At 44.5% G+C, this 24,187-nt stretch overlaps 1 protein-coding gene across 2 annotated transcripts in view; it reads right to left on the bottom strand.

The window, feature by feature from the left end:
- The window catches only part of ZFR2 (zinc finger RNA binding protein 2), a 246,077-nt gene that overhangs the window by 24,784 nt on the left and 197,106 nt on the right, over positions 1 to 24,187 (bottom strand). For both annotated transcript variants that reach the window (XM_068233784.1, XM_068233785.1), the window contains exons 15-17: positions 9,584 to 9,679; positions 7,449 to 7,560; positions 6,995 to 7,092 (exon numbers count right to left, since the gene is read on the bottom strand). In XM_068233784.1, the coding sequence (XP_068089885.1) occupies positions 6,995 to 7,092; positions 7,449 to 7,560; positions 9,584 to 9,679 (306 nt within the window). The remainder of the gene's footprint in view (positions 1 to 6,994; positions 7,093 to 7,448; positions 7,561 to 9,583; positions 9,680 to 24,187) is intronic.

The raw sequence follows: 24,187 nt of genomic DNA on the forward strand, positions 1-24,187 counted from the left end.
CCTAAAGAGGGCAAAGACGCGATGCTCTATGGTAGCTATAGGCCGATTTCATTGCTTAATGCTGAGATTAAAATATATGCAAAGATGATCGCCAACAGGCTATCAGGGTTGATTGCCAAAGTTATACACTTAGATCAAGTAGGCTTTGTGCCAACAAGGGAAGCGAGAGAACACCATCAGGGCATTGAATCTAATTGAATGGGCCAGGACCCAGTGCCAGCCCACCCTGTTGTCGTCGACTGATGCAGAGAAGGCATTTGACAGGGTGGGCTCGGACTTTATTGATCAGACGCTGCAGCATACTGGGATTAGAGGGAGGATGAGAGATAGAATTATGGCCCTATACTCAACCCCGTAGATCATAGAAATCAGAGACCGCACTCAGAAGGCTTTTTCAACCCCTGTATTCACAGGAAACCAAGCATGACAAAATACACGACATGTTTCGGGCGTCGCTTGAGGAAGGGCGACGCCCGAAACATGTCGTGTATTTTGTCATGCTTGGTTTCCTTTGAATACAGGGGTTGAAAAAGCCTGAGTGCGGTCTCCGATTTCTATTATCTACAGTGTGGTTTAGCAGGAGTGGTGTACCTGCTGGGGACCTGCACCGGCCTACAGGTCAAGACTACTGACCTGGTGAGTGGTGGTGAGAGGGTGAATCTACAAACTCTATACTCAACCCCGGTGGCGAGGGTAGGGGTAAATGTGGTCTCTTCTGAGACCTCCCCAATAAGGAATGGAACCCGATAGGGGTGCCCCCTCTCCCCCCTCATATTCGCCCTCTCTCTGGAACCCCTACTGTGCTCCATTAGAAACAGTGGTGGAATCCAGGGAAGAGCTATGCCCAAGTCTAGTCATAAGGTGGCAGCTTATGCAGACTTGCTGTTTTTTTTTTTTTTTTTTAAGGACCCCCCGTGTCTCTCTGCCCAATCTGTTGCAGGAATTCTCCATATATGGGGAAGTTTCAAACTTTAAGATCAACTATAGTAAATGTGAAGCAATGGCGGTGGGTCTGAGCCAGGATACGATAGCATCTATTGGTCAAAATTTTCCATTTAGATGGGCCCAGAAGGGACTGAAGTATTTGGGTATATGGCTCACACCCTCGATTAAGGAAATGTATCAAATAAACTTCCTACCAGTCCTGGAGAATTTGGGCAGAGATGTGGAGGGATGGGAGGCGGGTACCTTTTTGTGGTTAGGGAGAGAGTATCCTGAAGATGACAGTTATGCCGAAGCTGCTATACCTATTCCAGACGGTACCGATTGCCCTTTCCCCACATTTTTTTTCAACAGATTAAAAGAATGTTCTCAAGGTTTATTTGGAGGGGAAAAAAACCCGAGTTAGGGCCACGCTGCTATATGCGAACAAAGAAAATGGTGGCTTGGCCGCGCCTAATGTCAGATAATACCATGCGGCCGCAGTATTGACCTGAATAGTGGATTGGTCACGACACGGGGAGACCAAACAATGGGTGGGAATGGAACAGGAGCTGTTAAACTACCCTATATGTAATATAACATGGATTGACAACAAGCCTAAAATAAAGCATTTGGCAGGTACACTGGTAGCTTCTACACTTAATATTTTTGGTAAGTATAGAGGACGTGCAGGCGTTTCACCCTGTCCCTCACCGCTTGTCCTCTTGGTGGGGAACCCGGGGTTGGTTCGGGGTGCAATGGGAGGAGGGCCCCCACAGTGGAAGGAGATACATGATATGAGGGCTATGCACTTAGTGGAGGGGGGGAGAGTGGATCCCTCGACAACAAATCGAGTTGCAGTTAGGAACCCCTCGGCTGGATGAATGGAGCCTGATTCAGTTCAGGCACTATTTGCTATCATTGGGTAAACGGAAAGATTTCTCAAGAGACCTCACCCCTTTTGAGGAGCTTTGTAGAGTACAGGGGACCTCTAGAGGTTCTCTCTTGAGAATTTATGCTATCCTAAATGAGGAGGCAAACCCGGCAGGTTACATTAGGACTAAATGGGAGAGGGACCTAAATAAGATTTTCTCAGATGAACAGTGGAGAAAGGTTCTATTGTTCGCCCATAGATCTTCAATGGCATCTAAAACCCAGGAAACAAGTTCCTCACAAGGTGGTATATGACACCAGATAGGCTAAACAAGATGTTTCCAAGGGCTTCACCTACGTGCTGCTGGCGGTGCAATAGGGCAAAGGGCGCGATCCTCCGCATATTTTCGGAGTGTGAGTTAAAGGATTTCTTGAAGAAACTTAGGGGCTATATGAGTAGAATAATGGGAGAGGACTGCCTTGACGACCACGCTTTCTATCCGTTACATGTTAATCCATGGAGTACTAAGAAGTATAAAAATATGCTCTAGAGGCACTTGCTTAATGCAATTAAGATACTAATTACTAGAAGATGGAAGGCAGCTGAACCCCCCAAAATAGACGATTGGATTCGGGAGGTAGAGGAAACTATGAAAACGGAGGATCTTTCTCTCATGAGGCATGGTCAATCGGAGAGGTTCCGGAAAACGTGGGCTCAATGGATAGCATTCAAAAACACGGAAGGTTATGCACAAACCCTGGCGGAGTAGGGTCCCTCTGACATTTGGCTATACTTGTCGACATGTACCTTAGAGAGATGGGCCTTTTGGCCTGGCCCAGGCCCTCCCAGGGGGAGTGGGGAAGGAGAGGTTTCTGAGTGTGTGCTGTGTGATGGTTCTGGTGAATTTTTTTTTTTCCTTTTGTGTGTGAATGTGACAGAGAGATGAAAGATGGAGGTGATGAGGGTGAGTATATATGAATGGGAAGAGTGACTGCTATGGTAATAGAGATCTAAACCTCAGAGCTCCCACCTAGTAAACTGAGGAGAAAGAAGGGAGCCCCAGAGGGAGTAGCACTATAGCAAGATTAGATTTGAATAGAATCAAACTGAAGCGTTGAAGCAACGCTAGAGTCGATTTTGAGCCATGAGAGAGGTCTGGAACTGGGATAAATTATATCATAGGCGTAGGAGTGAGGGGAATAAGTAAGTGGCTCTTCTCTGAATGAGTTGGAATCTATACTTGCTGCGATAAGTAAAGCTCTTTTAATATTGAATAAGAATTTGTGTACAGTTTTGTAAAATAAATTTTTGGAAAAATAAAGATTATGTAAAAAAGAATGGAGTTCATGAGAGGATACCAGAGGAAGCAACTGCTGTCCCCAAAAAACATTGCACATGATCCACACCATCAAAAAAGTACACTTTGTTAAAATCCATGTAGGTAAGTATCTGATGACGCACAGGCGTTTCGGACTATATCAGTCCGTTGTCAAATCGTAGGGCACCCACATTGCACATCACTGCTAAAAAGCCCTACTTATATAGTAGGTTGGTGGATCACATAGAGACCTGACTAATTTAAATAAATGCATTTGCATGTTGAGTCATTCACCAATAGAAAGACAGCATAAACAATAGGGGAGTGAATGTAGGCAGTAAATCCCGAATAGTCTGTGACAAAAACCAGTGATACGGTGTAAACCTTATCAGCTAGAGAACAGAAGTATAAGAAATAAGAAAGGACTGATCTAGTCCGAAACGCCTGTGTGTCATCAGATACTTAACTACATGGATTTTAACGTGTATTTAATGGATTGAATAAAGTGGACTTTTTTGATGGTGCGGATCGTGTGGAGTGTTTGCAAGCACTTGTTACTCCAAAGTGGATCCCTGCACATCTAATTCCATTGGTGCAGAAGCTATTACTAAAGAGCCAAAAAAAAACATTGCTTGCAAAAGAGCACCTGGATGTTCCACAGCAGTACTGGCAAAATATTCTGTGGACAGATGACACCAATAGGCCTCAATTCACTGAGCTTTATTAAACACTTTATCGAACAATAATTTACCTAAAGAGTAAAATCTAATTTTGAATTCAGAAAAGTGTTATAAATTTATCGAATGTTTTATTAATAAAATGTTCAATAAATCTATAACACCTTAGTGAATTCAAAATTAGATTTTACTCAGGAAGTAAATTATCAAACATTTGATAAAGTGTTTGATAAAGCTTAGTGAATTGAGGCCTATGTATGGTGAAAAAGAGGCACAGCATACCAACATCAAAACCTCATGCCAACGGTTAAGTATGGTGGTGGGGGAATCCTGGTTTGGGGCTGATTTGCAGCATTAGGGCCTGGACGGATTGCTACCATCGAAGGAAAAATGAATTCCCAAATTTATCAAGACATTTTGCAGGAGAACTTAAGGCTATCTGTCCACCAGCTGAAGCTTAGCAGAAGATGGGTGTTGCAACAACAGCCCAAATCATAGAAGTAAATCAACAACAGGATGGCTTAAACAGAAAAGGAAAAAAATAAGAAAATACGCCTTCTGGAGGTGCCCAGTTAAGCTACATCCCCGTTGCATGGCTACAAGGGACCAGGGAGCGAAAGCTCCCTGGCGGCGACAGCTATCCACACATCTCGCCAGAAAGGCAGAGACGCGGCGGAAGCTGTCTGTGAATGGAGCATCCCCCGGCCGGATGCTCCATTCACTTGCATTGTGTTTCCTGTCGCTAGTCTGCATACACACGCGGACTAGCGACAGTTGCGGCGACAGCTGTAGCCGGCGATTGAACATGTCAATCACCTGGCGACAACTCCGACGGGCGACGGTTCGGGGCGCGCGCGTCATACACACAGGCGACCTGTCGCTGCAACACGCGCGTGCCACGTGGTTGCGGCGACAGCCGTACCAGTGTGTATGAGCCATTAGAGTCCTGACCTCAACCCTATTGAGATGCTGTGTCATGATCTCAAGAAAGCGATTCACAGTAGACATCCCAAGAATATTGCTGAGCTGAAACAGTTATGTAAAGATGAATGGTCAAGAATTACTCCTGACCATTCTGCACATCTGATCTGCAACTACATGAAACGTTAGGTTGAAGTTATTGCTGCCAAAGGAGTTTCGATCCGTTATTAAATCCAAGGGTTCACATACTTTTTCCACACTGTGAATGTTTATATGGTGAGTTCAATAAAAACATGGAAACATTCAATTATTTGTTTTGTATTAGTTTAAAGAGAACCAGAGATGAAGCACCCTCTTGTATTTTAAATTATAAATCAGCGGGAACATGACAGTAAACACCTAATCTGCTCTTTGTTTCATTGTTCTCTGTTTAATCTGACTGTTATCACCTCTGATAAGAATCCTCCACTGAGCACAAGATTATAGCAGAGTCTCTTCTCTGGTGTCTTTTCAAGCCCAAGCCTGCCCCCTTGTGGCTCTGCTATAATAACTCAGCTATAATTATTCCCAGCAAAGCCAGACTGAATGCTCAGTCCGGGATTCTTATCACAGCTGATAGACACTTTTAGCAGTGAGGATGAAACAGAGAGCATGGTGTTTTCTCTAATGTTCTTACTGATATATATGGTAAAATACACAAGGGTGCCTCGTCTCTGGTTCCCTTTAAGCAGAATGTGATTGTCTATTGTTGTGACTTAGATGAAGATCAGACCACATTTTATGAGCAATTTGTGCAGAAATCCATATAATCCAAAGGATTCACATACTTTTTCTTGCTACTGTACATTTTAAATAATAATCAAATAAGTACTGGAAAAAAAAAATCACACCCAAAAAGCCTAGTTTGCGGAAAAAACAAAAAACAAGGTAAAAATTATTTTGGTGAGATAAGTAGTGAGAAATGTATTGAAATTAATGGAAGGGAGTCGCGCTGACAGGTGAAAATTGCTCTAGGATAAAAATCCCTTAGTTTTGAAGTGGTTAAAATGTACCTATGCCTCCAGTCCCAGTCATACTAAGTCTACTGAGGTACCATTAAGTATCTAATTAACATTTTCCTCTCTAGATGTAACCACAGAGAAAAAATTCCCTTCTCTGTTTCTAACTACTGGTGTTTTCCATAACAAATTTAATAAAACTGAAAAAAAGGCCTAATAAGTGCCATTCAAATATAGTTGAGCAAGGCGGTCCACGCTGGGTAGTTTTGCATGAATGATGGTTGCATATGTTTGCAGTGCATGGAGTAGAATTAAGATCGCAGTGGAAGCACTTAAGGTGCACACACATCCAATTTTGAATGGCCAATCACTGATCAATTTTACCACTTCCACATAGTATGAGGGCCATCCATGAATCAGGAAGTAGAAACAGTGCAGATTTATTTTAGGATTTGTATCAGCTGTAACAAAGACATGTTTTCGTTTAAAGGTTATTATGCTGTTGTGCTTTTATAGAAGAGAGGAGTTCTGAGTTCAGGTCCACTTTAAGATGTCTGAGACAGTTCTGCATGGATTTCTAAACCTACCAATATTTTTTTCTCAGACACTCTTGAGAAATGTCCCCTGTAGATGCATGAGGTTTAAAATGCTGTACAATCAGGACATTCAGAAATCTAAATACAAACATTGTTGATGAGTGGTTTGAGACATCACCAATACCTGTGTATGTTCATATGGTTAATTTCATCAAAAGAATTAACACTAGGAGGAGGTCCCTGACCTTGCAAGCTTACAATCACATTTTATGTCACTTATTGCTGATGAACCATACGTATGCATTATGCACTATTATTGCATGAATAAGCTGTTCACAGTGCAAAATCTTCTACTCTCTATTGCTGATTCGCATTGGTCCTTTGCCATGGTGGTGCACAGCAGTGTCCACTCACCTGTTTGTGCTGCCAGGATTCATCTTTAGCTTGCCTGCTAGTCTCATTTCTATGATGCCATCTAATGGAGACTCACATTGTGTGTTTAGTTATCACTGTGTTACACATACTAATACTCCTTCGTTATTTGAATCCGAGTATGGATTCTTTTGGTTAAATTGCACAGTAGCTTAACCTTGCATCTACCTCTGCCCAGAATGTCCCAAATGTGTGATAAGACAATATGGAATGTCCTGAAGACTGGGGCAGGGCTTGGAAGCCAACTATCAGAACTACATGAAAATGCAATTGCTTAAAAAGAAATAAAATACATAATGCAGACTCCAGTATCAAACCTGTGCATTTGCAGTTATGTCTTCACGTTCTTGATTGGTTAACAACTCTAAAACATCACAGGGCTCTTTCTTACAGGGATCTTGTAGCCCTGGGCCATCTAAGAAAAATACAATACAGATAAAAAAAAAACATGTATGCATATCCAGATATTTTATTTTTGTCTTTTGAGCTATCCACAACAGAGTAAGAGTACTATAGTGGGTTATACCTCTAAACAAAATCTTTCTCAGAAAGTTAAGGTTTTTTTTTCATATATATCTATATAAACTAGCGATTTAAAAATAGCTAATGTTCAAACACCTGCTGCCTTATCAATTACCATGCCAGACAAAGAAATCTAATCAATACGTTTCAAAATATGGCTGGATAGACCACATTTTGAAAAATACATTCATGCATAAATGAAATAGAAGGGTACAAGCAAACAAAATTAAGAACATTTCTTGGACTAACCAGGAAGAAGAACTCCAAAAGCAATACACTCCAGAACTCTTCGTGTGGCATCTGCAGGTGACAGAGGCATGGACGCTGATCTTAATGTCTTTTCAATGATCACTTCCAAGGCCTAAAGAGGGCACAAACAAAATGGTTTACTATCAAGCATTAAAAAGATAATGTAGAGCAATACCAGGTAAGTTAAAATTCAAATTGGTGAAATAGCAATACTATCTAAGAAATGTATTCAGCTTGGCAAATTGGAGTTCTATATACAGAAATGTTCGCACCCTCCCCCCCCGCCCCCCCCAAAGGAGGGAAAGGTTAGTGCTTCTTATGATGTGAATGAGACAACTGACAGTCTGTGCCATCCGATATCCCTGGCAGTCTAGTGATCCCCAGGCTCACCTTCTTTGATTCCCCCTTGCAGCATTATGTCCCTGGGGCTTTCCTCTCTCCGGTGCAGTGTTATGCTGGGCATAGACGGTTAGATTATGGGCCGGCAACAAGCCAGCGGCTCGATGCAGGCGCATCACCGCTCGTCCGCGTGGATCGATTCCCACTCAGCCCCCCGGGCACTTCCTTATCTGCCTTTCATTTTTACCATTGTTCGCCCACGAGGATCGAGTGCGGTATCCACCCGCCGCGGTGATCGGACACGTCGGCTATTATCAATCGAGTCATCAGGCTTGATTGATAAGCCTTCCTCGACGCAGTGTATGCCCAAGCATTAGATCCTCGCTTCCCTCCCTCCAATGCAGAGTTAGGCAGGAAGCGTCAGGTCATGACCCTGAAGCTACAATACTAAAGTATGCTTGCCAGTGGACACAGGAGACCCGCAACCACTATGGGGAGAGTGAGTGAAATACACAGATGTTACTGAGAGGAAAACCTGGGGACATAATACTGTAAAGGAGATGGGAAGGCAGAGAGCCCAGGGACTACTAGACTGCCAGGGATATTGGCCATAACTCCCTTGTCTGATGCTACTGTGCACAGGAGCTTACAGTCTAATCCCTGCCTTATGCCATCAACTGTCCTCAGGAGCTTACACCCTAATAATTGTCTCGTATCACTAAGGACAGGTAGTGACACAGGGCAGGGGATAAAAGTTAAAAAAATTTTTTTTCTTGTTTTCCTCTTTCAAACCTAGGTGTGCCTTATGATCAGGTGTGTCTTAGTATGAAAAATACAGTAATCCATTCCAGGTACCTTGCCCCTAATGCAGCGGCAAGCATCACCTTGTCTCCTGGTCTACATTCACCCAAAGATGTCTGTTTATCCTGTTTCAGGTCTATGGGCCAGCATGACAGTACTGTGCATTTGCAGTTTTCTAACTCTGAAACGCGCATGCGCAGGACTGTCATGCCGGCCTGATGACGCGTAACTTCAGTGTTAGGGAAGTGCCAGGCCGCCACTCGGCCTGGGTGTCGCCGGTACTGAAGTCTGCAGCAGGACCGGGAGAGGATCCAGGAGGACGCCGGGGGACCTCACAGCCTACGGTGGGGGCTGGAGGAAGCCTCAGGTAAGTACAGATTTCATTTATTTTTTTATTGCTCAGGGTTCCTTTAAAAACAATACCAGTTGCCTGGCAGCCCTACTGGTATACGTGGCTGCAGTAGTGTATGAATTACACCAGAAACTAGCATGCGTGGGTTTACAGAGGGCACTCTGGCTTTCTGCCACATCTCAAAAACATACAGATAAGTTAATAATAATAACTAATAATAATGCAGCTTATTTTGTCAGATCTGACAATGTCAGAAACACCTGGACTGCTGCATGCTTGTTCAGGGTCTATCACTAAAATGGAGGCAGAGGATCAGCAGGACAGCCAGGCAACTGGTATTGCTTAAAATGAAATAAATATGGCAGCCTCTAATACCTCTCGCTTCAGGTCCCCTTTAAGCAGGCACCAGCTATAGCTTATTGCACAATTAACATGAATATGAGTACAATGCAAGGTTTTAGAGCTATTCTCTTTTGTGGATATGGTGTAGCTTGACAAACATTGCATTGTACATCTATTTGTTACTACTGCAATAAAAAAAAAAAAACTTTATACTATAGATGGTGCCTGCTTCACTTTTTGAAACATTTTCATATTCATACATACATTTTTAAATTTATTTTTATATTCCCCATTGTCCTACCCAGTCATGCAGAGGTTTCCATACTGGCTCTCTTCGACGTAGATCATGGAAAATGCGGATTATTATAACAGAGGACTGCAAATTACTGATGTGAATCTGGAAAAGATATGCAAGAAAATAGACATTAGAAATGTCGCAAATTTATACTGTAATTTCTTTTTGGTGGAAAGACTGTCTTCTAGCAAAGAGAAGCAGCTTTATCAATAAGTTATTGCTGCTACAGTTTATAGCATGGTAGAGAAAAAGTAGAACCAAAAGCAAAATTATTTTTTTATAACTCATTAAAGTCACAAGGGGGAAAGTCAGTGTATGTAAAGGTTTTATTTCTTCTGGAAAAGCACCCCAGGATATGAACGTTGATATTGTGTGATAGGTAGCCCAGCATATTTCTTTAAAGTGGCATATGGAGTTCACTGTGCCATAAAGCCCTGTGAAGACTGCTTGTAACACCTATTAGACATCACAGAGCAAAATTTCAACTGTGGCCATAAGAAAGTCTTGTAAGAAACGATATCATGGCATTACTGCTTTGGGCAATCTTTTTCAGCAATATTAAGCAAGCACTGGTGAATTCTGTAAAAGATGAAGAATGTCTGTAGTTTAGTGGGCAGTAGGAGAGTTGAGAGGACAGATTTTGGAAAAAAAATATTATATATATATATATATATATATATATATATATATATATATATATATATATATATATATATATATATATATATATATATATGTGTATATGTATGTTACGGCCAGAACCCGAAGTATGGCCACTTCCCGTTCTGGCCAGCCACTTCGGGTTCTGGCCGGCCAATGTGCGAAGTGGCCGCAGCGCAGCGGCCAATGTTAGAAATGGAATGATTACACTAAGTTACAATGTATTTTACGGCCGTCTCGCTGCGGCCAAATGTATTACAAGTTGGTTAATTTAATTAAATATAGCCGGCGGCAATGTAATAGATGAAGCTGCCGGCTTTCGCACTGCCTCCTCTCCTCCTCCCGCCTCCGATACAATACGGAGCAGCCGGGGACATGCGTGTCCCGGAGAGTCGTTTGTCGCGGCAGGGGAAGCAGAGCGGGGAGCTGCAGACATTGCTTCTGCCAGCACCCGCTCTGCAGGATTCCCCTACCGCAACGAACGACTCTCGGGGACACGCGTGTCCCCGCCGGCTGCTCCGTATATTGTATAGGAGGCAGGGAGAGGAGAGAGGCGGGGGGTGGGGGGGATCGGAGGGAGGAGGAGAGGAGGCAGTGCGAAAGCCGGCGGCTTTATCTATTACATTGCCGCCGGCTATATTTAATTAAATTAACCAACTTGTAATACATTTGGCCGCAGCGAGACGGCCGTAAAATACATTGTAACTTAGTGTAATCATTCCATTTCTAACATTGGCCACTGCGCTGCGGCCACTTCGCACATTGGCCGGCCAGAACCGGAAGTGGCTGGCCAGAACGGGAAGTGGCCACACTTCGGGTTCTGGCCATAACATATATATATATATATATATATATATATATATATATATATATATATATATATATATATATATATATATATATATATATATATATATATATATATATATATATATATATATATATATATATATATATATATATATATATATATATATATATTACATACATGCAAGGAACTTGCGTTCAAGTCTGGCAACCAGGAGTATAAGAGTGCTAAAAACACCCTAAACAAGGAACTGAGGGCCGCCAAAAAGAACTACGCTGTTAAACTGGAACAGAACCTCTCAAGGAACACCCGAACTGTCTGTAAGGGGCTTAAGGCTGCCACGAACTACAAGCCCCCATCGTCTCGAACTACAAGCCCCCACCCCAGCATGCAACTCCCAGAACCGAGCTCGCTGAAAACCTCAGTGAGTTCTATTGCAGATTTGAGAACCTGCAAGCCCCAGCAAGGTCCCCAGAGCCTCCTGTCACCTCCTCCGACTTGGCACCCCCACATCCAACCCCACCCCCTCTAGCGGTGGAGGAGGACGATGTCAGGAAACACCTGTCAGGGATTAATGCAAGGAAAGCCTCAGGCCCAGATGGAGTGTCACCAGCCTGTCTGAAAACCTGCGCGCAGCAGCTTGCTCCAGTTCTCTCATCCATCTTCACCAAATCCATCCAGAAAGGCAGGGTCCCTGCTTGCTTCAAGAGGTCCACAATCCTCCCTGTCCCCAAAAAACATGGTGTCTCAGACCAACAATTTCAGGCCGGTGGCTCTCACATCGGTCATCATGAAATCCTTTTGAAAGCTTGGTTTTGCCTCTCCTCAAGCTATCCACTGAGTCTCTGCTGGACCCGTTTCAGTTTGCGTATAGAGCACACAGGTCTACTGATGATGCCATAAACATCTGCCTGGAACTCGTAAATGAACACCTGGATAGACCTGACTCATACGCCAGGATCCTTCTACTTGACTTTAGCTCGGCCTTCAACACCATCAGCCCCCAAATACTTCAAGAGAATCTGGCTGTCCTCGGGGTCCACCCTACCCTCCGCCTCTGGATCACAGACTTCCTAAGTAACAGAACCTAGGCCGTCAAGCTGGATATGATTATGTCTCAACCAAGGACCACCAACACAGGGGCCCCTCAAGGATGTGTACTGTCGCCGTTCCTATTCTCCCTATACACTAACAATTGCAGGTCCACTGCGAACTCCGTCAAAGTCATCAAGTTTGCCGACGACACCACCATCGTTGGCCTCATCTCTGGGAATGATGTGCAGGAGTTTCGCCACCAGGTTGACAGAATTTGCCGCTGGTGCAGGGAGAATGGGCTGGTTCTCAACACTGCAAAAACGGTTGAGATGATCATTGACTTTAAGGAAACACTCTACCACTCCACCCTCGATCAGCATTGATGGCATGGTAGTTGAGAACGTTCCCTGCGCACGGCTCCTCGGCACGACAATCTCTAAGGACCTGACTTGGAAAGCCAACAACCTCCACCCAGAAAAAAGCCCAGCAGAGACTTTTACCTACGCCAACTAAAGAAGTTCGGTATGGCCCGCGAGCTTCTGATGATCTTTTACACTGCCACAATTGAATCTGTCCTCTGCTCCTCCATCCTGGTCTGGTATGCTGGCTCCTCCACCAGCGACAGACACAAACTGCAGAGAGTCATCAGATCAGCGGAGAGAATCATTGGGAAACCACTCCCCCTCTCTAGACCAAATCTTCAACTCTAGACCGCACTCCAGAGCTCGTAAAATCGCTAATGATCCATCCCACCCAGGCTTTCGCTTCTTTAGTAGACTTCCCTTAGGCCGGAGATTCCGATCCATCTACACCAGGACCACAAGGCACAGGAACAGTTTCTTCCCCTCAGCCGTAAACTATCTGAACTCTTAGGTCTCTCTACTGGTAGCACCAGGCCTGACTGCACGGCTGCACACTACATGTATACGCGTTCAAATGTATCCAATTGCTGTAACTGTATCCTTTATATTGTCCTGCTGCTTACTATGTATTTGTACCGTATGTCTCGTTCTCTTTCACACTAGCCCTGTATTTGCCAAATCCAATTCCGGGCACGGCCCAGTCGTGCTTGGCGAAATAAAATATTCCGATTCTGAGATGAAACCTGAATACATGCAACAATAAAAAAAGCCTGCTGTGGAAACATAATTATGCTATGTGTCTAATAGACTTCCATGTTGCTGCTTTTGGTATGTGGAGAGGGACATAGAGAGCTTGGAAAATACTTTGAATGTCATCAGTTATATTATGCCAGACTACTTAGTTATTGGCAAGATGCTATCAAGGAAAAAAAGTTGATGAAGGCATACTACTTCAGGAGTACTCCAGTAAAAAACTTGTCCAAGCTTTTGTGCCCACTACACAGTTTGCCATATTTAAAGTATGTATTTACTATACTCAACTGGTCTTTCCCCTAGTAACTTTCATTTGTACCCACTAAAATAAAGAATAAAACATTTGTCTCCTGATCTCCAGAGTATACTCTGGACATAAACTTGAAAAGTGTGATAAGGTAGTTAGTCTATGCTAAAATATGAAATGGCGGAAATGGCTGAAATTCTCTCACATGCATCAGCATATAAATGTTTTAATTGGCCCTAATACACAACCTGGGTATGACCAATAAAATAAGTCATGGAAAAAAGTTTGCATTCTTAAAACAGAAAGTACCGGTATTTGCAATTATTCAGGTCGGAGTTAACTCCGAGATGTCTCCCAGTGCATCACTGCTGAGATATGCAAATCACCCATTGTTGTGCCTGTAATGCTGGATACACACGGTGCGTTCCCGCACTCGATCTCCCGCTCTATTCCCGTCGATTTGTTTATTTCTAACATGTCCGATTTGCGTTTCGATGGATTGTTAGGTCGATTTGGCATACTTTACATGCGAATCGACCTAACGATCCATCGAAATGCAAATCGGACTTTTTGGAAATAAACAAATCGACGGGAATCGAGCGGGAAATAGAGTGCGAGAACGCACCGTGTGTATCCAGCAAAAGATAAAACACACCTGCAGATCTGCTGGAATGCAATGTGTCAGCTTGTTAAATATACAGGGCCTCAATAACCCGACACGCATAGACTGTTTTGGATTGGTTGACCCTCATCACTGCATGATGAGTGCATGAGGGAACTGAGGATCCAAGGACTACTACCACTTGGTGGTAACCAACCAATTTGCTGAATACTTTAAATTGGTTCTATACATTACAATTAATTTTAAATGAAACAACTCAGCTGCAGTCAAAGCGCAGGTGGGGTAAACAAAACAATGGCTTAAAAATGTGAGGCAACTAAAGCATATTAGAAAAAAAAAATAAAAAAAATTTCAGGGGCTCAATAGTATTTGGACAAATTACATAACTGGACATAAAATGCTCATTACTAATACTTGGTTGAAAACCCTATGCTGGCGATGGCAATGAAGTCTTGAAAATCTCCAGATGCTGGGTTTCCTTTCTTTAATGCTCTACTGAAGCATATTTTAGTTGCTATTTGTTGGCTTACAGCTGCAGCTCTGCCTCCATGCGCGTCAATCGCCGTGCGGATCTCCGCCTCTGCCCGCCCCCCTCTGTGAAGGAAGATTGAGAGGGGCGGGGAGAGGCGGCGATCAGCTGGGATTGATGCGCTACAGCCATAAGCTCTGCCTCATCAGGAAGCGCTCCCCGGAGTTAGGAGAGGGGATTTGGGGGGTATGTTTTGCCGCGGTTTAGCAGGGGTTATAATGCTTAACATGACTGCATGTTAAAGTGAATTTAGACTCGCTTCAGAGTCTCTTTAAATTAATCCCACATTTTATAACCATCTCCTAGAAGGCAATTCCTATCCAGCAGATTTCCTTTCCAGATTGCCACTTAGACTGCAACTATGAAGTGGCATAGGGAGCTGGCTCCACTTTGGGTAACTTTGGAATCACCAACCTGCCCTCTTTAGATTGTGGATCAATCATGAGCAGAGTTCATTAGGGCCAACCTCCCTGGTGGTAACCCTGAATCAGGCTTCGGGTGGAAAAAAGAAGACAGGAGCAGTAATCCCAAGCCCGAGTCGGGGTAGCCACCAGGAGGCTGGTGCTGTGCCTAAAAGTGGACCTGAACTCAGAACTTCCTCACTGCCCTAAAAGATACGCAACATAAGCTATACAGAAAACATTTCTTTGTTACAGTTGATACAAATCCTACAATAAATCTGAAGTGTTCCTACTTCCTGCTTTCATGGAATTAGACAATGTTAACATCCCGTGCTTTCAAATTAGCTTATTTGCCGTGGCTGTCAGCTGACACAGGGGAGAGATCAACTTACAACTTGTGATTAGAGAGTTTAGCCTAATCCCCGCTCATCTGTGTCTAAATACATAGAGAGTGCATATCTATCTGTTTTCTTTCTGTTCTGTGCAAGAGTTCAGGTCTACTTCATCAATCAATTCTTTATTTTTATTTGGTAAATAAATAATAAGGATGTTAACCAGGCAATCCAAAAGTGAAAAATCACTAATTTTTCTGCTCCATAAAACTCTCATTCCCCAGTTTCCCTGGCTCTTATTTGGTACACCTGCCACACAAAGGAAGTTACAGGGCATGCTGGGTTTTCTTTTTTTCTTTACTTTCGCCTCAGACTTAACTAATGCAGTCTGACTGGCTGAATCCTCTTTCCCTCCTGTTTCACCCTCCCACACCTTAGTTCCACTCTGATTGGCCAATATTTCTCAATGCACTTCTACTGCAGTACTGGGTGGGAGTGTCTGAAGACTGGGAAGGGGGCGAGCAATGATAAGGGAGGAAATGTCAGGATTGGCTTCAAGATAGACACAGACAAAATAGATTTTCCTCTTTTTTACTATACAAAAATCACTAAATTCAAAATGTGGACAGCGCAATACATATGTAAGTAGAGCAAGTATTTATCTACTTCTATATGTGCTTTTTTTTTTTTTTTTTTTTTTCAATAGTATGGCTGACAGCTCCACTTTAAAGGAAAAGTCCGAGCTGTTGAAAAAAATTACAACTACTTACCTGTGTGCTTCCTCCAGTCCCTTGCAGCCGTCCTGTGCCCTCACCGCAGCTCCGCATCCAGCTGGTGGCCAGACATCACCAGGTCGGGATCTTCTGCGCCACCCCACTTTATGTGGTCTGGATTGTACTGCGCAGCCGCGGTAGTTCTGCGCCTGCGCAATAAACTCCAGAGCACGTGGACAAGACTGGGAGCTGCTCACGCGCAGGGGCAGAAGATCCCAACCTGGTGAGGACGCCATCGTGAACGGAAGGGACCGCAGTCCACCTGCTGGACGCAGAGCTGCGGCGAGCAACATGACGGCTGCAAGGGGCAGGAGGAAGCCCCGGGTAAGTAAATTGTTTTTTTTTTTTCAAAGGCTCGGACATTTCCTTTAAGTGCGGTGGAAGTTTTATCTCCCCTCCCCAGGATCCAGACGCTAGCAGCCCTTCTCATTCCGGTCCTTGGAGGCTCTGGATCCCTCTGGTGAGAATGCCATGTGTCATTGTAAGGCCTATCCACTTGACAAAGGATTAGTGTCTCTTATTTATTCTATGTGAACCCAAGCTGACCCTGGTGTCAAACAAGATTTCCAGATGACATTGGAGGAGGAGATCGGCACAAATATACTTGACGTCTGCTGGACTCACTGCTGGCAAACTCTTATTAAAATTATGAATTTATTATGCATCCATTGAAACATCCCTTAAATTGCGACATCGATGCCATTACACTCAGGCCCGGGTGCATAGGTTTTGGCCTTTCTAGTCTAACCTTTATTTAGAGGTTGTCCGGCTACATGAGATTAGTGGCGCATATGGTGAAATCTTTCAGAATTTTATTTGGAGACGGATCTGCCTTATAGATTCTATAAATTTGCCTATCGATCTCATTGGGGAATATACCTTTTGGGGTAAACTTTCCCACTCTCGGTTCATTCAACATATAATGGCAACTGCTAAGAAGCATCTAGCTGCTAACTGGAAATCTCCCCATCTGTTCACTGATGCGTCCCCGTGATCTCGCCGCAGGGAGACTTGGGCACAGGATACAGACGGTATATGGCTTATCCTGCTGCTGCACAAGTTCCCGGCAACGTTAAATACCAATCCCCCTCTAGGTCCACGTGGATAGTGGGGAATTACAGTGTTTTAAAAGTAACTTCAGCTCTGTCTTCTGAAGCCGAAGTTACCCACTGTGCACCGCTATAGCTGTAATTCCTATTACGGTCTGTGGTGGCGCCGGCTGTATCCAAATCTCCTGTGCTGTTAATACATCGCTTCCCGCCAATACGGTATTTGAACTCCTTAACCACTTCCGACCCCATGACTCTGCACTCCCCTCTTCAAAATCCTTGATAACACTGCTACACAGTTGTAAAGGAATGACAGCAAACCACTATCTTCCTCCCAGGGAAATCAATGACAGGATTAATGTGTAAATAAGTGTAAAACAAACATTCCAGGAGCAGTCAGATGTAACAAGAGAGTAGGGTTTATACAATGTGTTACTAATACATATTAAAACAAATGAAGTGTTTAAATGAACAGGAGAGATAGACAAATTAAATGTGTGGGTTTAATGTACAATAGAAGCTATTTACATTAAAGCTATAATGTATGAAAGTGGATAAAGTGTGTATTTTTTCACTTTTCTCCTTATTTTCCTTTTAAAATAAGGTCATTAATAAAAACAAATAGCCACAAAAAGCCTAGTTTGTCCTGAATAAAACAATATATAGATCATTTAATTGTGATAATTATTTATAAAGTTATTGCTAAAGTAATCAGAGCTGAGCTGAAATGTGAAAATGAACAGGGTAGGGAAGTGGTTAATAAAGTTATGCTCTGAGCACATTTTAGGTAAAATTAAAGATACATTGCCAAATTTTGTTTAAGACTTGGTCTTGGCGGATAGATTGGCAAGACAATATGGGTCTTCCCTATAGATAATTTTAGGTTTTCCATGGCTTCTCTCCTCCTCTTTTTAGGATGTGTATTTTATGCACTGCTGCTTTAAAACAATGTATGTATGTTATGTGTTAGACTTGTTTAATTGCCTATTTGTTACCTGACCCCTTTACCTACCCTATCCCTTATTGGAATGAAGTGATTAACGTCCTTGAGCCATATCTTCTCTCGGTATGTAAAAATGTGCTACTTATTGTTATGCAACCTCTTCTTGCAATCAGTCTTAGCTTCCTGTGTGGGGGATTGTGATGTTCTGTTAATATTGTTCAGGTTTCGATTACTTAAAGGGATACTGTAGGGGGGTCAGGTGAAAATGAGTTGAACTTACCCGGGGCTTCTAACGGTCCCCCGCAGACATCCTGTGTTGGCGCAGCCACTCACCGATGCTCTGGCCCCACCTCCGGTTCACTTCTGGAATTTCAGACTTTAAAGTCTGAAAACCACTGCGCCTGCTTTGCCGTGTCCTTGATCCAGCTGATGTCATCAGGAGCGCACAGCGCAGGCCCAGTATGGTCTGTGTCTGCACAGTACACTTCTGCTGACATCAGCGGGAGCGAGGACACGGGCGCGCAGGCGCAGTGGTTTTCTGACTTTAAAGTCAGAAACTCCAGAAGTGAATCGGAGGTGGGGCCGGAGCATCTGTGAGTGGCTGCGCCAACACAGGATGTCTGCGGAGGACTATTAGAAGCCCCAGGTAAGTTCAGCTCATTTTCCCCCGACCCCCCTACAGTATCCCTTTAACCACTTGAGGACCTAGGGCTTTCTACCCCTTAAGGACCGGCCACTTTTTTTCCCATTCAGACCACTGCAGCTTTCACGGTTTATTGCTCGCTCATACAACCTACCACCTAAATGAATTTTGGCTCCTTTTCTTGTCACTAATAAAGCTTTCTTTTGGTGCTATTTGATTGCTCCTGCGATTTTTACTTTTTATTATATTCATCAAAAAAGACATGACTTTTGGCAAAAAAAATGATTTTTTTAACTTTCTGTGCTGACATTTTTCAAATAAAGTAAAGATTCGGTATACATGCAGCGCGAAAAATGTGGACAAACATGTTTTGGATAAAAAAAAACCCATTCAGTGTATATTTATTGGTTTGGGTAAAAGTTATAGCGTTTACAAACTATGGTGCAACAAGTTAGCGGAAAATAACACTTTGTGAAAAAAAACAATAAAAATCAATTTCCGCTAACTTGTGACAAAAAATAAAATCTATGAACTCACCGTACTACTAACAGAATACCTTGGGGTGTCTTCTTTCTAAAATGGGGTCATTTGTGGGGTTCCTATACTGTCCTGGCATTTTAGGGGCCCTAAACCGTGAGGAGTAGTCTTAAAACAAAATTTCTCAAAATGACCTGTGAAATCCTAAAGGTACTCATTGGACTTTGGGCCCCTTAGCGCAGTTAGGGTGCAAAAAAGTGCCACACATGTGGTATCACCGTACTCGGGAGAAGTAGTACAATGTGTTTTGGGGTGTATTTTTACACATACCCATTCTGGGTGGGAGAAATAACTCTGTAAATGGACAATTGTGTGTAAAAAAATCAAAAGATTGTCATTTACAGAGGTATTTCTCCCACCCAGCATGGGTATGTGTAAAAATACACCCCAAAACACATTATACTACTTCTCCCGAGTACGGCGATACCACATGATTGGCACTTTTTTGCAGCCTAACTGCGCTAAGGGGCCCAAAGTCCAATGAGTACCTTTAGGATTTCACAGGTCATTTTTGTTTCAAGACTACTCCTCACGGTTTAGGGCCCCTAAAATGCCAGGACAGTATAGGAACCCCACAAATGACCCCATTTTAGAAAGAAGACACCCCAAGGTATTCCGTTAGTAGTACGGTGAGTTCATAGAAGTTTTTATTTTTTTGTCACAAGTTAGCGGAAATTGATTTTAAATGTTTTTTTTCACAAAGTGTCATTTTCCGCTAACTTGTGACAAAAAATAAAATCTTCTATGAACTCACCATACTCCTAACGGAATACGTTTGGGTGTCTTCTTTCTAGAATGGGGTCATTTGTGGGGTTCCTATACTGCCCTGGCATTTTAGGGGCCCTAAACCGTGAGGAGTAGTCTTGAAACAAAAATGACCTGTGAAATCCTAAAGGTACTCATTGGACTTTGGGCCCCTTAGCGCAGTTAGGCTGCAAAAAAGTGCCAATCATGTGGTATCGCCGTACTCGGGAGATGTAGTACAATGTGTTTTGGGGTGTATTTTTACACATACCCATGCTGGGTGGGAGAAATACCTCTGTAAATGACAATTGTTTGATTTTTTTTTACACACAATTGTCCATTTACAGAGAGATTTCTCCCACCCAGCATGGGTATGTGTAAAAATACACCCCAAAACACATTATACTACTTCTCCTGAGTACGGCGATACCACGTGTGACACTTTTTTGCAGCCTAGGTGCGCTAAGGGGCCCAACGTCCTAATCTCAGGTCATTTTGAGGCATTTGTTTTCTAGACTACTCCTCACGGTTTAGGGCCCCTAAAATGCCAGGGCAGTATAGGAACCCCACAAGTGACCCCATTTTAGAAAGAAGACACCCCAAGGTATTCCGTTAGGTGTATGGCGAGTTCATAGAAGATTTTATTTTTTGTCACAAGGTAGTGAAAAATGACACTTTGTGAAAAAAAAAAAAAATCAATTTCCGCTAACTTTTGACAAAAAATAAAATCTTCTATGAACTCGTCATACACCTAACAGAATACATTGGGGTGTCTTTTCTAAAATGGGGTCAGTTTCTGGGGTTCCTATACCGCCCTGGCATTTTACGGGCCCAAAACCGTGAGTAGTCTGGAAACCAAATGTCTCAAAATGACTGTTCAGGGGTATAAGCATCTGCAAATTTTGATGACAGGTGGTCTATGAGGGGGCGAATTTTGTGGAACCGGTCATATGCAGGGTGGCCTTTTAGATGACAGGTTGTATTGGGCCTGATCTGATGGATAGGAGTGCTAGGGGGGTGACAGGAGGTGATTGATGGGTGTCTCAGGGGTGGTTAGAGGGGAAAATAGATGCAATCAATGCACTGGGGAGGTGATCAGAAGGGGGTCTGAGGGGGATCTGAGGGTTTGGCCGAGTGATCAGGAGCCCACACGGGGCAAATTAGGGCCTGATCTGATGGATAGGAGTGCTAGGGGGGTGACAGGAGGTGATTGATGGGTGTCTCAAGGTGTGATTAGAGGGGGGAATAGATACAAGCAATGCACTGGCGAGGTGATCAGGGCTGGGGCCTGAGGGCATTCTGAGGGTGTGGGCGGGTGATTGGGTGCCCTAGGGGCAGATAGGGGTCTAATCTGATAGGTAGCAGTGGCAGGGGGTGATTGATGGGTAATTAGTGGGTTTTTAGGGTAGAGAACAGATATAAACACTGCCCTTGGGAGGTGATCTGACGTCGGATCTGCGGGCGAACTATTGGTGTGGGTGGGTGATCAGATTGCCCGCAAGGGGCAGGTTAGGGGCTGATTGATGAGTGGCAGTGACAGGGGGTGATTGATGAGTGGCAGTGCCAGGGGGTGATTGATGGGTGGCAGTGACAGGAGGTGATTGACAGGTGATTGACAGGTGATCAGTGGGTTATTACAGGGAAGAACAGATGTAACTACTGCACTGGCGAATTGATAAGGGGGGGGGGGTCTGAGGGCAATCTGAGCGTGTAGGCGGGTGATTGGGTGCCCGCATTGGGCAGATTAGGGTCTGATCTGATGGGTAACAGTGACAGGTGGTGATAGGGGGTGATTGATGGGTAATTAGTGGGTAATTAGTGGGTGTTTAGAGGAGACAATAGATGTAAACACTGCGCTTGGGTGGTGATCTGATGTCGGATCTGCGGGCGATCTATTGGTGTGGGCGGGTGATCAGATTGCCCGCAAGGGGCAGGTTAGGGGCTGATTGATAGGTGGCAGTGACAGGGGGTGATTGATGGGTGGCAGTGACAGGGGGTGATTGATGGGTGATTGACAGGTGATCAGTGGGTTATTACAGGGAAGGACAGATGTAAATAATGCCCTGGCGAATTGATAAGGGGGGGTCTGAGGGCAATCTGAGCGTGTAGGCGGGTGATTGGGTGCCCGCAAGGGGCAGATTAGGGTCTGATCTGATGGTTAACAGTGACAGGTGGTGATAGGGGGTGATTGATGGGTAATTAGTGGGTGTTTAGAGGAGAGAATAGATGTAAACACTGCGTTTGGGTGGTGATCTGATGTCGGATCTGCGGGCGATCTATTGGTGTGGGTGGGTGATCAGATTGCCCGCAAGGGGCAGGTTAGGGGCTGATTGATGGGTTGCAGTGACAGGGGGTTATTGACGGGTGATTAACAGGTGATCAGGGGGGATAGATGCATACAGTACACGGGGGGGGGGGGGTCTGGGGAGAATCTGAGGGGTGGGGGGGTGATCAGGAGGGGGCAGTGGGCAGGGGGGGGGGGGGGGAAGATAAAAAAAAAATAGCGTTGACAGATAGTGACAGGGAGTGATTGATGGGTGATTAGGGGGGTGATTGGGTGTAATCAGGGGTCTGGGGGTGGGCAGGGGGGGGGGGGGTCTGAGGGGTGCTGTGGGCAATCTGGGGCAGGGGGGGAGAAATCAGTGTGCTTGGGTGCAGACTAGGGTGGCTGCAGCCTGCCCTGGTGGTCCCTCGGACACTGGGACCACCAGGGCAGGAGGCAGCCTGTATAATACACTTTGTAAACATTACAAAGTGTATTATACACTTTGTATGCGGCGATCACGGGGTTAACATCCCGCCGGCGCTTCCGTATAGCCGGCGGGATGTTGCGGCGGGCGAGCGGTGACAGGCGCCGGCGGAGGATCGCGTCACAGATGACGCGATCGCTCCGCCCATGCCCTTACAAGGACCGCCGCCTCTGTGGGTGAGCCGGTCCGTAAGGGCTCCACTTCCCGGCCGCCCCTGTGCGTTAGGCGGTCGGGAAGTGGTTAAAGACAACCTTGAAACTAAAAGGTATTTTATTAATAAGGTTTGAAAATATCAAAAACAGAGGAGAAAAAAAAACTGAACTTCGGGCCCGTTCACATCTGAAACTGCAGAACGCTGGCGATTACCGCCGGCGTTTTGTGGCAGTGATTTTCCTGCGATTAACGCGGAAAAATCACCGGACGCGGCTGTTTTGGAGCGATCGCGATTAGCATGCAAACAATCGCTAATCGCGGAACGCTCATTGCCGACAAACCGCAGCATTCAGCGCGGTTGCGGTAATCGCTAACCGCAACCGCGGCAGTGAGAACACTGCCACTTGCTACAATGTGTAGCGGTTTTTGCAAAACCGCTAGCGGTTTGCCATGAGCGGAAATCGCGAGATTCCCGCTCAGGTGAGAATGGGCCCTTAAAGGGGAACTTCAGCCTAAACAAACATATTGTCATTAAGTTACATTAGTTATGTTGATTACAATAGATAGGTAATATAATTTTTTTACCCACCTGGTTTTAAAAGAACAGGCAAATGTTTGTGATTCATGGGGGCAGCCATCTTTTTGGTTGAAAGGAGGTGACAAGGAGCATAAGACACAGTTCCAACTGTCCTGTGTCCTGATAACCCCTCCCAGCTGCATGCGCTAGGCTTTAAATGTCAAATTCAAAATGTAAAAAAAAAAAATTGCACCAAAACAGCAGCACGAGAACAACATCAGAAATCCCATCATGCTTTGCACAGCATTAGGGGGAAAAAAGCCCGGGCAGTTTTCTTCTGTGCAGCTAATAATGAGGCTTGTATAAGAGAAACAAAGTTCTGATGCTGTGAAACCGTTAAAGAAACACCAAGCCTTTCAGTGCTGCTGAGTCGATTTTTAGTCTGGAGGTTTACTTTAAAGAGATTAACAAAAAAGTTCCCCTGGAGGGTACTCACCTTGGGAGGGGGAAGCCTCAGGGCCCCAATGAGGCCTTCCCCTCCCCTGTAGCTGCAGGCAATCCAGCGCTGGCTCCCCTGAAGCAACTCGCAATTCAGGCTCGACAAGCGCTCGTGCGTGTGTGTGTTCGCCCATCTCCAAGCAGAGAGCCGATACTGCGCCTGCGCTGGGAAGGTAAATATTTACATCCCAGCTGTTCGGAGTGGCACAGCGAGACCGCCGTGGGACACAGGACGACGGGGGAACCCTCATTAG

The sequence above is a fragment of the Hyperolius riggenbachi genome, chromosome 1 (genome assembly GCF_040937935.1).
Source record: "Hyperolius riggenbachi isolate aHypRig1 chromosome 1, aHypRig1.pri, whole genome shotgun sequence".
Lineage (NCBI taxonomy): Eukaryota > Metazoa > Chordata > Amphibia > Anura > Hyperoliidae > Hyperolius > Hyperolius riggenbachi.